The 17,045-nt window shown below is 44.5% G+C and overlaps 1 protein-coding gene across 5 annotated transcripts in view; it reads right to left on the bottom strand.

Annotated features, from left to right (window-relative positions):
- LOC120612736 (nesprin-2-like) overlaps nucleotides 1-17,045 on the bottom strand; it is a 54,311-nt gene that overhangs the window by 14,229 nt on the left and 23,037 nt on the right. For all 5 annotated transcript variants that reach the window (XM_039875204.1, XM_039875205.1, XM_039875206.1 and 2 more), the window contains 4 exons: nucleotides 6,985-7,147; nucleotides 1,593-1,780; nucleotides 927-1,077; nucleotides 388-570 (listed from right to left, as the gene is read on the bottom strand). In XM_039875204.1, the coding sequence (XP_039731138.1) occupies nucleotides 388-570; nucleotides 927-1,077; nucleotides 1,593-1,780; nucleotides 6,985-7,147 (685 nt within the window). The remainder of the gene's footprint in view (nucleotides 1-387; nucleotides 571-926; nucleotides 1,078-1,592; nucleotides 1,781-6,984; nucleotides 7,148-17,045) is intronic.

Raw genomic sequence — 17,045 nt, 5'->3', positions numbered from 1 at the left:
CCAGAGCGAACAGGACATAGAAGCAGGCAGATGGGCAAAGCGGGCCCCTTTCCAGGCTAAGTGGTCCAGACCCAGCAACAGCGGTGCCCAGCTCTGGGCAGTCTGTGAGCGGACGTGCACACTGTCAGTGGTTACAGAATTTGAAAAAGGAGATGTATTTGGTAACACAAATCACAAACAGGCTCTGCCTAAGAAGCCTGTTCTTAGGCAAAAGACCACTTAAAAAGCTGGCAGCTTTGAGCTTAAACACAAGGGAAGGCTGTGTTGGAAGACTGTTAAGATAGCTTAGGCCTTCAATGAAATCTTCTACCCACTGCTTTGTTACAAGCTGATAGCGCATCTCACTTCTCCTTGAAGCTCTACAAATAACCCGATGACGTAGGTTACCCGGAGCCTCCGCAGGATGGCCGTGACCCGCTTCTGGAGGTTGTCCCAGTGCTGGTTGCCCTCGTGGACCATCTGCTTCAGCCTGCTGGCCGTGTCGGTGCGGTTCTCCCGGGCCAGCCGCCGGTACTGCTTGTTGATGAGCTCCAGCTGGGTGAGCCTCTCGTGGATCTGCCGCTGAAAGGCCTGAGTCACACAGAAGAGCCCGTCAGTGCCAGAGCGCGCAGGGTGCCAGGACGCCCCGTTCCGAACCCCACATGACCTGCTTCCAGTGGTTAATTCCCCAACTGAAATGGTGACTGAGGGCTTACTTCATCTGTTCCTCTGACGTCAGCTAAAGAACAGGCTTTCCAGTTCACTGCTTGCCAGTTGGCATAAATCGGTAATGCACTGCAAAGCTGTCTTAGCAGCTGATGGCAGGTAGTGGACTGGGCCCTGGGCAGAGGTGAGGGGGGCCGGCCACTTAGAGGAAGCCACCTAGCTGCTCCTGAGCCCGCCGCAGGTGTGGTTATCAGGAGCACTGGGCTGCAGGGGGTCTTTACCTCAAACCTCTTCAGCTCTTCTTTTGCATTTGTGTACAACACCTCTGAGGAGTTTGGGCAGGCCGCTGTCCTCTCAGCTGACTTGAGCCAGTCCTCAAAGCGGGAGTAATCGTCTAAAAACTTCTGCCACAAGCGCCACGTCTCCTCAATTCTGATGGGAAGAAAGCAACTTAATACATGCCATCCATTTCCACTCAAGCTTTCGTTATTTATTTTTATCCTCTCTTGACTGGTCCCATTCCCAACCCCTCTTAGCACTGACACCAATTAGGGGGAGAGACCCTCATACCCCTTCCAAGAAATAATGAGGGAGGTCGCTTCTGATCAGACACCTTCCTTCTGGGAGTGCCAAGCTCAGAGCTCCTGCTTCACAGAGGTTAACCAATCAGAGACAAGGATTTCTCCACTACTTTATGCTGAGGACACAAATACAGTGGTCAGCCACGGTTACAGCCCGAGGCACAGGAAAACGGGGGAAAGACATTACCCTGATTATACTTTTCTTGAATAATTTCTTTAATAAGCACTGGCCACGCCTACTGAGCCTTCTCTGCCAACAGCCTTTGAAGTGAGGTGAACAGGACACAGTTACCGTTATTTAGGTCCGAAGGCCGCATGAATGTGGCTGGCCATGTTTCAAACATTTAGGGGCAGCTCGGTTCTTACTTCATTCGCCGCTCTATCGACATGGCACAAATGTTCCTCCAGCGTCTGTCCAGGCTTCTGGTGGTCTGCTGGATGGAGTCACACTCCGTCTCATTGGCACAGGCATCAGAGTCGTGCAGTAGGACATCGCAGATGTTAAACACGGACTCCACCCCGGCACTGTGTTGTTCAATGTCTCGCTGCAGATCCTACGATTACAGGAGAGTAGGAAGCTCCATGAGATGGTTGAGGTGGGAGGGTCGGCCTCGAAGGACCATCACCCCACCCCTCCGTCCGTGTGTCCTGCGGGGCACAGTCCTGGGTGCATTTCTGCCTTGGAATCAGCAACACAGACTGAGTCTGTCTCAACACAGACTGCGTCTGTCTCACCAAGGGAGTCTGTGACACCCTTATGCTGTAGCCTCTAACACAAAGCCTAATAAGCACTGGCGACAACTGGGATGGGTCTGTTGAACTATGTGAGAAGAGTGGGTGACTCTCCCCTGAGAGTCCGCCACCCTACAGACTCTGGGGAGGCAGGGGAGCTGCTCCACACCACCCGACTCCAAGGGCCTTCAAGTTAGACCTGGCTTTGGGGAGGTCTTCCTTGGAGTCTCTTCGTCAGGATCTAAAACTTTAGCAATAGATACTCTTAACCTTTTATGGGTCACAGAATTCTTAAATCTACGACGACCTTTGTGCTATCTTTACTCACACCCCAGACCGTGCGTGCAGTTACGTAGTGTCCATAGCCTCCCATGAGCCCATCCACAGCCCAAGGGAAGGATTCAGGGGTAGTGCTTCCCCTGCCACTGATGTGTCCAGCCAAGCTCAGGGATCTCTAGAGTCTTGTCCTGTGACCAGTGACAGTGAAGAGTTCCCCGATTTGGGATAAAGAACATTCATGAAGGAAAAATGCATAGTCATAGGAAAAAATGGAAAACCTGCTTAAGAACAAACACGGTATTTTCAGTTATTGCCAGAGAACACGTCCTTCAACACACGGGGGGCAGCGGGGAAAGGAGAGATGAAGAGCCCGTTGTTTTGCCATTCTCGATGAGTTGGGCTTCTCCTGACAACCCAATTCTGTGATTAAGCGACGTGAGACCACACCACTAACCTTAGCATCCAAAATATGCTGTGAAATAACAAAGTTATATAAGCTGCCGTTAACGGCACTCAAGTTCCCTGGATTCAGCAAAGTTCAGTTTACAGGAGGAAGCACTTTATAAACGGAGCCCGCCTCTGTCTACGGAAAGGCAGCGTAAAGCTCGTTCCGAGTCACCGCAATAATGGAGATGACCACTACTGTATTCCTAGAGAGGATTCCTATTTTCTCACTTTTCTTCTGATAAACGCACAATTTGGATTATTCTGTGTCCAGGTGGATATGAAAGAATAAAATGCTAACATTCAAACTGAATTTTTAAATCGAGCAGTTCTTAACACAGATCCTAACTAATTAAAAATGAGCACCTCAAAGTTATATAAGAAAATGGTTTTTTTGTCTTGTCGCCCTGTCACGTCCTGTAAAGAGGTGTGTGCAGGGTGACTGTTTAAAGCTCTGCAGTCGAGCACAAATGCCTGAAATGCTGTGATGGCAGAAACCTTCCTGGGGTCAGTGCTAGGACTAGTTTTAAAATGATTAAGTTTATAGAGAATTCCAGTTTTTAAGAATTCTTGCTGGTTCACAGAATCGCCACAGGCTTTCTGAAAATTTACCTATATTGATAAATATCCCATTTAACTTTGTTGAAATAATAAGAAATCTTAACACTAGTGCTAGATAAGCAATACTGACAGTTTCCATTAACAAATGGTACCCTCCCTCCCCACCCCCCGACTTCACCTAGCTTTACTTCAGCAGGCTCTTGTTGAAAAGCAGCAAGAAAGTCTAGTCTGTGAACAAACATGAATTCCATGTATTTTAGTAGACTCTTTGCAATTTTTCTACATTTATTCAACTTACATTGAATAAAACAGCTCAAGAAAACTGATTAATAATCAGGGTGGATAATAGCAAGAACTGAGCTCTATGATAATTTATAAAAGACTATCGACATCCTGGTTTAAAAAGTCTAAACATTTTCAAAATTTATAAAACAAACTTCTGAAAAACACCATGGAGAGACCTACTGATCTCATAGTATGAACTAGTTCCTTCATAAAATATAAAAATGTTGGGCCATACTTAAAAATGCAAATCATCTAAGTGCTAGACGAGTGACATTTTGCAAACTGAAATAATCCTACTACTGGCATGCACAATTATTAGCTTTCAAACCTGTTCAAATGTAATCTGAAGAAGTGGACTCCAGAAACAACATAAAATAATGTGAAAGACCTTTGCCAACAGTTCTGGAAAGGGGTTCCTGTTTGGTTTGTGTTTCTGCTCCTGAGCAGGTGACACAGAGCCCTGGAGCTGGGACAGAGCTGAGGAGGAGGGTGGAGGGAGCGAGAGGGGATGGGGAGACATGAAGCTGGAGCCCAGAATGCGGCCAGGAAGAATGAGTACACCAAAGGAACTAGAAAAGTAAGAGAAGGGGGAAGGAAGAAAACCGGGCGAGGGAGCAGAAAAATCACACAGGCAGGACCCCGTGGTGGACCTAGAATGTCTCTCTGTGTGGGAGTAGCTGGGGGTGGTGAGCAACCGAGCAGGGTGGTCTTGTGGGGCTGGTGTGAAGATGAGCTGGCCCACATGGGGAGGAGGCTTTTGGCAATTATGGAATGGGAGGGGAAACAAACAATCACCCCCAAAACACCATGTGGCACCTCACAGGAAACTAGGAAACCAAAGAAAACAAGAGTGATGCTGAAGACCCAAGAAAAGTGGTTCCTGATTTAAAATTGTCACAAAGGTTACACTTCCTTTCCATTTTGAAGACGACACATTCCACAGGAATGATAATACAACCCTGATTACCTAACGAAATTCTATATAAAAGAGAGGAAACAAAGAGGACTCTTGTAAGGTCTGACTCATCCCACACGGGAGCCCCACGGACATTACAATGAGGATCCAGGGACATTACAGCTCTTAATCACATTTGGGGACAAGGGCTTCTGCAGAAGGCACTATCAGGTGGTCTCAAGCGTTTAGGTTTTATTTCTGGAAGCAATCAAGCAACTTACTATATTTAGTAACAGAAACACAGGTAACTTTTTAAGTGGCCCGTAATTTCTGAGCGTGAAACATTTCTGTTTTCAGTGTTTTTGATGGAGCATTTAAGGCCTGGGCTTAGTATAATAAACACGTGGTAACTTTTTTTTTTTTTTTAAACAAAAATACTAAAGAAACCGTGAATACATTAGGTTCCACGGCAAAGGAGAATGAAGGTTGCTAATCGGTTGACCCAAAGATAGGGAGATTATCCTGAATTATCTGGGTGAACCCAATGTAATCCCCAGGGTCCTTAAAAGTGGAACAGGGAGGTAGAAGAGTCAGAGGGAGAAGCGACTATGGAAGAAAAGCACAGAGAGGTGCAATTTTCTGGCTTTCAAGATGGAGCAAGGCACCATGAGCCAAGAAATGTGGCAGCCTCTAGAAGCTGGAAAAGGCAAAGAAATGAGTTCTTCTCTAGAGCCTCTGGAAAGGAACTCAGCCCTGCCGACACCTTGATTTCAGCCCTGTGTCAGATTTCTGACCTCCAGAAGTGTTAGGATGCTAAATTTGTGATAATTTGTTATAGCAGCCACAGAAAACTAATATAACATCTAACTTCTTTATAGTAATGGTAGTCCTGAACACCAACTGCATACTTTTTTGTTTTTAGCAACCGAAGGATAAGAATTCCATGATGGTGATTCTGAATTTTATAAAGAAGGAACCTTCAAATCAACCAAATTGAAACTATATACCACTTTAGGACAGGAACAAACAAGGCCAAAGAGTAGCAGGGGCTCCAAATTGTATGCTTTGGGGAACTGTATGCTGCCTAATTATCCGGTCATTCTTTAAGAGGAATAATGTCGTCAGCTTCCGTATTATTCACCTGAAAAAAAAAATCACCACTCAGGGCAAATGGTTATTTGCAAGGCCTTGCTGGCTACGAGACAGTTCAAGAAATTCATCTTAGTGGATTGAACTTGTAAGTAAAGCCAATAATGTTCAGTAGCTGTGAATCCACTGAGAAGGGCATTAAAATCTCTGTAATGTTCATTGACATAGTACTTATATCAATATTCATTTGTCCACAAAGGCAGAATTTAGATGACTTCAATGGAAAAGATATACTTAAGTTTTAGAGGCTAAGTATTTTTACTTGGTTGCATACTAATTTGAAAATCAGAATAGGTACTTTTTAAACTGTAATTGTAAGAGACTGAATAAAGATCTAAGTTGAGAGTTAATATCATATCAAATACTCAGCTCTACTTCATGGCAGCAGGAGGTGTCACTTATTACTATTAAAATGACTGACCTAAACTCAAGAGAATTCATCATCAAGGGGGAGGCCTCTGGCCTGAAACTGGTGAAAAAGATTCAGTCCCTGATTCTGTCTCTAGGCAGCTGCAATAAGCGGGTGAACCTGACAGACAGCAAGCACCAAGGCTTTGGACGTAAGCTGAAGAATACAGATCTGAGAACCTGATGATGACCAGATTGCTTATATGGTCAAAACAGAATCTGCTCACGGGTCTGAGAAAAACCGAGGTGAAGGAAAGCTAGCAAAAGAGTAACAAACTTAACTGTTCTAACAATAAAGATAAGCTCAGGTATTGCATACGAGGATGAGCATGTGAATACAAGCCTCTATGGGGGGCAGGAAGGTGGATTTGATAAGTCAGTGATAACAAAGAGCATCCCTCCGGTTAGTGTGATGACAAACAATGGCAAGACGCAGTGATTTTCAAATTGGAATTTCCAGGGTTGGCTCAGAGGGTATATAACTGATGAAAGAAGTGGCAGAGCACTGCAAGAGAGGCTTCCTAAGCTATTGGTCCAAGCATGCTCCTTATTACACCTTTTTCGTTCTATTTATATTTTTAAAACTCTATTGGACACAGAATATTATCCCATGAAAACCTTCCTTGTTTAGAAAAATTACTTTCTTTCAATCCACTGCCTTCCAAAAATATATAACAAAAAAACACACAAAGATCAAAGTTAATAAATAAACAAACAAAACAAACGAACCTTATTTGCCACTAAGATTAAGTTCTGCATCTTAAGCAGTATTTAAAGTATTTAACAAAAACTATGTGACTGATGGTGGAAGGGTAGATAGACACTGGAGATAGATGCCTCACACATATAAGAACATGGACAGGTGGACAATTTTCCCTGGAAAAAACAAACTGATAGTACGAAATGTGAACATGCTACAACACACAGCCAACACGAGGAAGGCCCGCGTTAGCAGACCCTGTGCACACCTACACGCTTACAGACGCTCACGTCTCATTTCCCCACCTGCTGCTCGGCGAGCCTCTTCTGGATCTCTTGATCATCACAGACGTCATAAACAACGGGCTTCGAAAGCTCTGACTCGATTCGAGCCAACCAGGTGCGGAGGTTGCTCATGTTTTTGTCTAGCTGCTGAATGAAAGCAAAGGTCTCCTTCAGCTTCTTCACCCTAAACGTTTGCAGGAAAAAAGGAGGTGGAAAACGAAAGTGCAATGTTTAGTGGTAAGAAGGCACCAGCACGGGTGTAGGAGGGCAAAAAGCAACCTATGCCGGTGATTGATTTCCTAGCAGAAATGACTCTCACCAGCTGTGAACTTTCACAGACTATGCGACACTTCACAAAAATCGCTGTTCCGGTTGATTTCCAAGTGGGTTAAGAGCTATTCTGCCCAAGCCAATCTGAAGTCCTATTAGTCCTGGGGTGGGGTCCCTCGAGGCCCAGTCCATCTTTCTGGGGCTCCGGGGGAGGAGGGGTGAGGAGATGCCATTTCTTTCTCTCTCAGTTAAATAACCACACCTGACTTCTACCCTGTTTCTGTCTTGGGTATGCCCAAGATTGCAGCAGCCAGTGACCACCCCGGATGTGTTGAAGATGTTACAAGCCTGGTTCACTTGATGGCATCTGGCCCATGATGCCTCTCAGGGGACCTTCCTCTTGAGCAAGCACAGAACATGTGCCAAACCCCACAGTGTCCAGTCTGAGGGGCTGAGGGTGCTGTATACACAGAACTAGCCCACTGTGGGGCAGCTGTGTCATCTCGAAGGGGAGTGGAATGCAGCAAAGATAATCAGCAAGCAGTTTAAAATCATCTAGCTCACCAATCCACCTGATCTGGCATGGGGTGGATCTGAACTAACACACACATGGCATCAGTATATTTGGTGAGCTCACTGATACGTCACCCTACTGTCAAGGGGAAATGACACAGCTGCTAAGGGAAAACAATCTTTATACAGATCCTGGAAAAAAAAAATACTTCCACAAAAGTCCTAAAGTAGAGTGAGTGAGGGCTTGTTCTGAAGGTGTATGGGATTTTTAGTGAATTCCAGAGACTTGAAGTAATGGCTACGATGGAAAGTTTCCACTTCTCAATACTCATGAGGTTCTGTCAGAACTCCATCCTGTGGCACTAGGAAGAGAAGCTGGGCACTGGCCCTAACTCACAGGTCGCACACTGCACTCCCCGCCATCATCTCTTTCTTGACGGCCTGTGAACAGCTTCCTACCACCCTCCTTTGGTTCTGTTCCAGATGGCAAGTCTGATGCACACTCAAACGCTTCTGCAGTCCTCACACTGCCCTGACATACCAGGATTAAACTGATCCCCTGAGTTTTCAGGTGCTTGAGCAGTCAATGGCCTCTCTGTCTCCAACCCTGCACTCTGCAAAGCAGCTTCTCTTCCCTTCTCCTAGAGCGCCTACCACTGTCCCTTGTCCACACGCTTCCACAGTACCCAGGCCCTCCAGCTCCGTGTTGTGCCTACACCCTTCATTTACTGTGCACCCATCACATGCTGTGTGGGGCTTGGGCCACTCTGCATGCACAGCACCTCTCACACTACTTGGTGGGCAGGAGGTGTCAAAAAACCTTTGCTGAATGAACACATGTGTATAAGACCCACTACAAGCTATTTAAGTAGACCATGGGGTGGTGGTGGTGGTGGTGGTGGTGTGGAGTGGAGTGGAGTGTGTGTGTGTGTGAATTATTAATGTGTGTGTGTTTGCATCCTTCGATCAACCAAATCAACCCTGGGACTTCTAGCTCCAGCTCTATTACCAGCCACTTTTATGATTTAGGGAAAATCCTTTTAGCTCAAGCCTCATCTCTCGTAGGCCCCTGAGGTCCCTCAAACTTCAGGGAGGTGATAACATCTGGGTGAAGTTAAAGCCACAACTCTGCAGGTGAGCAGATCTGGGCCTCTAGGTCCCACTTACAATCTATGAGCTGTGCACCCCTGCAAGGAACCTCACCTTCCTGACTCCCAGTTTCCTTGTTACCTGCAATATCATCCACCTTGTGAGATTGAGACAGAAGGATGCACATAAAGCCTTTGGCATAGAGTAAACACTCAACAGAACACTAGCTCTTATTATACTGCTGACTTAGATTACTACAATAATGCCTCATTTCTACAGCACTGGACCCCACTAAGTCTTTCATAAATATTTCATTTTTGACACTGAGACAGGCAACTTTAGAAGTAGGCTGTGGAGTTTGATGGTGGAGCCAACTCTGTGGTCGGGGCCTGGGTTTGAATCCTGGCTCTCTTTAATCTCGTCTTTAAAACAGTGTCAACAGTAGTCGGGTGGCTGAGAGGACTGAACGAGATATGAACACATGAAAGGCATCGGGCACAGTGCCTAACAGAGACGAATTTCCAGAAACTATGGTCATGATGATTTTCAAGGGGGTATGTTTTACAAATTACATTCTTACTGCAAACACCACAAGGAGGAGTTCCCTTTGAAGCCACAGATGTTTAAAAAGGAAGTAACAGAATCTGGGGCCAGGCCTAGATACAGCTGTAACTCAGATCACTCCTTTGTTCCTATAGCATTAGAAGTATGCCCCCTCCATCCCAATGCCTTATTACCGTAACTGCCCAGGGACCAGAAAGAATACTCTAGACAATGGCAGAGTAGCTGGGAACCCCGAGTTCCATGGGACAAGGAGCTTTCCACACAGTTAGCAAGGGGCTATCCTCTTGGAAGGCTCTGGCTGGAGCAGCAGCCTGGCCCTGAAAGCTTCCCCCACAGGTAGAGCAAGGAGCTGAGGCCCAGCAGCCTCTGCACAGCTCTTCTGCCCCTGCCCCCGCTTTCTTCCCTAACACCTGACCCTATTCCATCCTAAGGATCCCAGCCACTTCCTTTTAAATGAAGGGAGCTAACAAGCAACAAAATAACCTGGGCGCAAAAAATACAGAGATGCAGTGATCCTGAATCCTGTTAATCCTGGGGTGAGGTGTGCCATAAGCAGAGGGGGAAGCATGCAGAAGGTGAAGGAATTATTTGCTTGGCTTCTCCAGGACCGTGGTACTCCAGGCCAGTGGTATCCAACACAGAGGGCTCAAGATAAACCAATGGTATACAAGATTAATACATTAGACTTTCTACTATAATCCCATTCTTTTAAAATTTTTACATTAATGCTTTATAATTTATAAACTTCATTACTCAAGTGGGATATCTATAGAACCTGCTGGCATCTACTTGTGCCAGGCCTATTTTGCTTTATACGTTAATAACTCATTTAATCCTCACAAATGCTATGAGATTGGCACTATTGGTATCCCTAACTGACAGATGAAGCAATTGAGGCACCAAGATTAAACAACTCTCCCTAATCATATGGGCATTAAGTGGCAGAGGCAGGATGCCAACCTGGGCAGTCTGGTCCAGAGCTGCTATTCTTAAGCATTTTTCCTGCAGTATCGCATAAACGCCTGCACATGCTAATGTGCACACATTGTGGGTACAGATGGTTTCCACTGCTGTCAGGGAACATGATCGGAAGGCCAGACTCATGTCTCGAGGATATACTGGGGTGGGGGCCGGGGGTGGCAGCCCGTCCACCAAGTACTGCATTTTTGGATGCCACGTTTGACCCTCCACAATTTCCTTTCAATAAGTATTCAACTATTTGCTTTGTCTCGGGTCCTATGCAGATCCCGAGGATTCAAAGATAACTGAAAATAGGTCTTATTCTCATAGAGCTCATGATCTAATTTAGATTTAATTTCAATATTATAATGCAAGATAGGAGGTACACAATAAATATCTTCTGAATGAGTAAATGATGTTCACTCATACCTTCAAATGTTTTCTTCATAAAAAGGGTGACCATGTTATAAAGATCAGAGCACCTCTCCAAGCCATCTTGCCACAAAATTTGCTGCCACACATGCTCCTAACCTTGGTTTCACACTGGACCAACTGAGGGACTGACTGACAAGCACACAAATCATACGCACATTTAAGAAAAACAAAGGAGAGAGGGAAGGTGGGAGGGAAAGAAAAGGAAGCTGCCAAAAAGCTACATTCATCCAGTCAGGATTTAACCTGCTTCTACGTCCCAGTCTGACCAAAGGCATAATATCGCAAAATGCGCGGCGACAGAAATAAATGTTCCCGAGATAATCCCATTACAGCTTACTCTAGGAACCATCAGATGTACTGCCGAGTTTGTATCATTCTATTCTGTGCAGACCCTGAGATCTAATCATCACCTCTCCCAGGTCAAGAAGTACATGCCATTTGCCGACCTCCACGTTAGGCCTCATTAATATTGCTCTTTAAGAAGTTTAAATCTTGAGTGAATACTGAGAAACAAGGAAAGCCATTCAGAAACCAGACTGTTGGCCCGGGAAAGCAACCACAGTGCTGCCTGACATCGCCCTCTGCCCTCGCCCGCCTTCCACCCAGGTGCGCTGACATCGTTCACGTGCGTATTTCAACAAATTGCATTTCTCCAGAGAAAAATAAGCATGCCTTGGTGACACAAATTCCAGTTCTGAGGACCGGAAAAACAAAATATTTAAGCACAAAGGAGAAGTTTTTCACCTGTGTGGCCTATTGGAAGACCTGAATTAAAACATTTTCATATGAAACCAAATGAGGTAATAAGACATTTGCCTAAGAGTAGCTACAAATTAGAAATTCTTTTGAGGGGACTCTGGGTAGAAATACAAAACAAAGCTTTTCTTTTATCTAAACCAGTGATGGATCAAAATATAATACTTAAGAACCCTGGTCTCCCTGTGAAACAAGCAAAATGAAGCCAAGTTAGTGTCATTCTATGTATCAAGCCTAAGTCTCACAATGTGTGATGAAGGCTTTACATACCAAATTCATGTCTATGGAATAATTTACGTTTCAGTCCTGTTCTCTACATGCTAAAAGGTCTACAGTTAAATTATAAAAGGCCTAGATCAGCATAAATTAAAACAATTCCTATGCCAGTGTGGACAGCATGACTTAAAAAATACTAAGGAAAAACTGAGATGGTTAAAGGATCTGAATTTGTCCCAAAACAGATACTTAGACCTATGGGCAGCTGTCAGTTGCTAAAAACACTGTATAAATTCTGTGCAACTCCATCTTTTTAAAATGACTACACATCTTTATAGTAAGATAATCAATTACTCCAAGGTCGTGAATCCCTGGTTTGGGGGCACGGACATTACAATCATTTGAGCTAATTGCCTCTTTGAAGCATTTATGTGGCCAGAAGACTACCATTTTGCACGCAGCGTAATCACGACTTTCCCCTGCTTGTCAAAGGCTGGCTGCAGACACCACACACATGCTGACACTGGGAAAGAACCCATCCCCCGATGGCTGTCTGAGCACACACACACCACAGCCACCATCTCATCGGTAATTTCTATTGTAACCAAAATGAGAGAGCTAGAGAGCAAGACACACAGAGACAGCAGCTGCCCGTCGGCCATAGGCAGAGCTGATGACTAAAATGGCACTTACTGTTGATGAGAAAAAATCATTCCTGATGTTTAGGGAGAGCTCCAAGTTCCGGGCTGCACCTCCACCTCCCGGGCCCGAGGCAGCCCCTCCCCCCACCGGCAGGCCTCTCCATTCACTGGTTCAGCATCTTCCACAGGCCACCCTCCTGCAGACTCCTGTGGGCTCTGCTCCCTCAGTCACAAAGCAATGGCAGTAGGAAAGGAAGAGAACAGCTTCACCGCTAACTGCAATTTTTAATCTCTGTTTTCTCCCTTCCAATAAACAAATATCAGCTCTTGACACACACACACACACACACACACACACACACACACAGTCTTTGTTCTGATGCCACAGGATTGCACTGCTGGGGGAAGAAAGTCACAGTGTTATCTTGGCTATGGGTTATTTATGAAGTGCTATAAACCGAAGGAAGAAACATTTTAGATCGGGGTGTGAACAAGAGGATTTCTGTTCTTGTCACATTAAATTTCTGTTTCAGGTTTAAAAGAAATGTTGAAATCTGAAGCCCCTGAATCCAACGGGAATGCCTTCCTCTGGTCCTCTGAAAGAAGAAATTTTCCCGAGGGGAAGGGATGGTGGTCCCTTTTTAGTCCTATGCAGCCTGGCTTAGGAGGGGCAGAGTTCATTTAGTTCATTCCTCTGCTTTTTGCAGAAAAAATTCCACCTTGGAGTTCGAAAGTTTGCAGAGCAAGAAATTTTGCAATTTTCCCTAACGCCTGTTAGGGTTTATCATAATGTATCTAAAATTTCCTCCACATCCCTAACTGCGGTTCTCTACACGATCCTGAGAGGCTCTGCTTACTGGAGCACCTTGGTTTGTGTCCAGCCCCTTTTAGGCTCAGTGCCAGCCTTGTTTTTAGACTCAATATCAATAATTTCTCATGAATTCCTAAAGCCCAACATTGAATCATTATTACATCTCCACTTTGAAACACAATAAGCACATTCTAGACCAGTGAAATTAGGAGTGCAGATTTGGAAGCAGTTCTCCCCAAATGAAGCATCTGTCCAACTTGTGCCCACATGCTTGGCTGTCCCTGGGATCTGCTAAATACTGTCCCACAGGGCTCGGTACACTGGACCTGGCCTCATGGTGGACATCAGGCTATTGATTATCTATTGACCCAATTAATGATGGCTGCTATCTCCTTGGGGAAGCTCCCCAGGCCTCGGGAAGGCATTTCCTCAGGGTCCAGGAGCAGCAGCCGCCTCCTCCAGAGGGGGATTGAGGGGGCTAATGGGAAGGAAAAAGAAAAGGCAGGTGGGTGATCTTACACCTGGCTCTCCCTGTGCTAAAATCTCTAAGTGCTGCCAGTCCCACTGGATCAGACAACCTGCTAAGACGAGAGAACGAGAGAGAGAAGGAGAACAACTTTATGACTAGCAACATTGTTTGGTCTTCCAAAGTAACCTTGAGAAAATACAGATAAAGGAAGAGTAACGAAAAACTTTATCAGTTTAAAAAAGCACACATCTCCCTGCCCAGTTTGCAAGAAATGAAAAGAACAATCTTAACACACAGTTGCCATGGTAATAACTGCTGAATTTAAATGACACCATTTTAATTGCTACTATTATAAAGTAGGTGGGCTTTTCACGTCAGTAGGTGAAATGTGAAAATTATGCTTAGTTAAAATTTGTTCTCCAGACTTGATCCTTTTGATAGCAAGACAGCTCCCTACCCTAAATAGGAAGGGACCATATGGCAGTTTGTCTAAGTGCCTCCTTCATAACAGCAGCTTAAAGACGCCATGTCTATTAACGATGCTGCCATCAAAGCAAACTTAGGAAAAAGGTAACAACATTCATGATATTTTTTTTTAATGAGGAAAAAAGGCCCCATGTCCCTTTTTCCATAATAAACTTTTAGGAAATTCAGATACGCAAAAAGAAGATTAAAATCACCAATGATGCCAATACCAACAGGTAATACACACATTCTGGGTTACGTCTTTGCGCTTAGCTGTCTCATGTTTTAGGCACTGAAAGCTCTGACTGGCTCAGTCTCACATGCTGCCAGAACGTCTTTAAAAACAGTCCCCCACCCCCATGTCTCTGAAGAGGCTCCACTAAGATGTACAACGAGGAGAGTGACTCACTGTAGCCACAGGAGCCCTGCTTCATAGGACACAGCTAAGGCTTTGGCTAATAAATAGGGAGCGGGTTCTGGGAAACCAAAACAGATGGATTTTTAAGATGTTCAACTACTGGGATTTTGAAATCAAGAACAGACATAGGTGAGCTTATGTGTCAGGCTCAGTCTTTCTCCGGCATCAGTCCCACTGAAGGGACAGTGAATGGCCAGGGACCCTCTTTTCAGTGCTTTGGTCTCTATGGACTAAAGCAAGTCAACTTTGCATCTTTTTGTCCATCACCCAACATCCTGTGCCTTCAACTGTTCTTATTAATAGGTAACCTAGCTTCCTCTAAAACAGAGGATTGCACATATTGGTAGTTCTGAAAAATAGCTTCTGTAATTTAGTTGTCTCTCCTGCATTCAGGTTTTACTGGATTGCCTTTCAAAGATGTTATCCAGAAAGCATAGGGAAGAGGAGGAGCTAACAGCTACAATTAAAAAAGTTTAACCTGTCATTTAATCAGTCAAAAAAACATAGCAGTATATAATTAATATTTCTTGTCCTCAAATCAGACTGGGTTTTAGAATAATCACACCATTCATCAAAAAATATATAGTACTTCAAATGGCCTTTCTGTAACTAAACTAATAGCACGTTTTATAAGAATTTAGATGTCACAAGTGTAAAGCTGCCCAAGGACCCATGAGGACTGCCAAAAGCACCTGCAGCAGTTCCGATGGAGAGCCAGTTCTGAGAATTTTAATGCCCACATCAGGCCTATGAAACCTAATGAGAGGAAATCAGCGTCAAGACCAACTTAGGCTCCTCCCACCCCCTTTGATTATTTGGTTCTTCAAGGATTTTACAGAAGCTGAAGAACACTTTACAAGCAGAAGGAAAACAGGGGTTTGGGCCTAAGTCCCCTCCATCTCTTTGTCACAGAGCCAGAGGCTACCAGCATATGTACATGGATGGACCCATAGCTGTCCTGCTGCTTTCTCATCCAGGATCTTGTACACGGTTTATCAACAAGGAAACTGAGACTCACAAAGGCCATAGGACTTGTTCACAGTAAGTGGCAGGTCCAGGATTTCCGACTCTTGGTGCAGCATTGTGTCACTTCACCCTGCTGCTCTCTCTAGCTGTGTCCCAGACCAGCACCACTGGCAACACCTGGGCCCTTGTTAGGCACGCACAGTCCCACCCACACCTATGGAAACAGCAGCTCTGGGGGTGCGGTCCAGCACCCATGTTTTCATGAGCCCTCCAGGGATTCTGAGGCATATTTAAGTTTGAGAACCACTGCTATAAACAGTAAATTCTACATTGTGTTCTACATTTTAAAAATTTCTGATAAACCACCTTTAAAAGCCAAAGTCTCAAAGGAGTCATGTTCTCTTTTGATGCATGGTGCAGTGGGGCACACAGACCTTGGCTCCATCCCTACCCTGTGCAGAGTCGCTTCTGCCCTTGGGTCAGTTATTTGCCCTCTCTGAGGTGCAATGTTCCTCTCTGTAAAATGGAAGATACTGACCCTGTAGGTCTGTTACAAAAATGAAATAATGTTTATGGGAAGCCTGACATTTAAAAACACAACAATGACAACCCAGATTACTCTACCCAGCAAAGCTGTCATTTAGAATCAAAGGATAGATAAAGAACTTCCCAGACAAGAAAAGCTGAAGGAATTCAATCAACACCAAACCAGTATCATAAAAAAAAAAAAAAAAAAAAAAAAAAAAAAGAGGAGGGATTTCTTTAAGGAAAAAAAAGATTAAAAAAGAGATTAAAATGGCAATAACTACGTATCTACCAACAATTACTTTAAATGTAAATGAGATAAACGCTCTAATCAAAAGATATGGTAGCTGAATGATTGAGAAAATAAGACCCTTACACACGCTGCTTACAAGAGACCAACTTCAGATCAGAAGACACACACAGACGGAATGTAAAGGGATGGAAAAAGGTATTTCATGAAAATGGAAACTACAATAACAAAAAAAGCTTGGGTAGCAATGCATATACCAGACAAAATGACTTTAAAACAAAGGCTATAACAAGAGACAAAGAAGGACCCAGTAATCCCACTTCTGGGTATTTATCCAAACAAACCCAAAACACTACTTCGAAGGGGCATGTGAATTCATATGTTCATTGCAGCATCATTTACAATAGCCAATATATGGAGGCAGCCTGGGTGGCCATCAATAGATGAATGGATAAAGAAGTGGTACAAATATACAATGGAGTATTCCTCAGCCATTAAGAATGAAATCTTGCCATCTGCAACAACACGAATGGACAGAGAGGGTACTGTGCTGAGTGGAGTAAGTCAGACAGAGAAAGACAAATGCCACATGATTTCACTTACATGTGGAAGCTAAAAAAAAGAAAACAGAAACAAACTCATAGATACAGGAAACATTTTGATGGCTGCCAGATGGGAGGGGGGTTAAGGCAATGGATGAAAAAGGTGAAGGGATTAAGAAGTACAAATTGAAA

The sequence above is a fragment of the Pteropus medius genome, unplaced genomic scaffold (assembly GCF_902729225.1).
Source record: "Pteropus medius unplaced genomic scaffold, Ma_sr-lr_union100, whole genome shotgun sequence".
Classification (NCBI taxonomy): Eukaryota; Metazoa; Chordata; class Mammalia; order Chiroptera; family Pteropodidae; genus Pteropus; species Pteropus medius.
The sequence above is the reverse complement of the archived record's forward strand: the minus strand, read 5'-3'. Positions and strand labels throughout refer to the sequence as shown.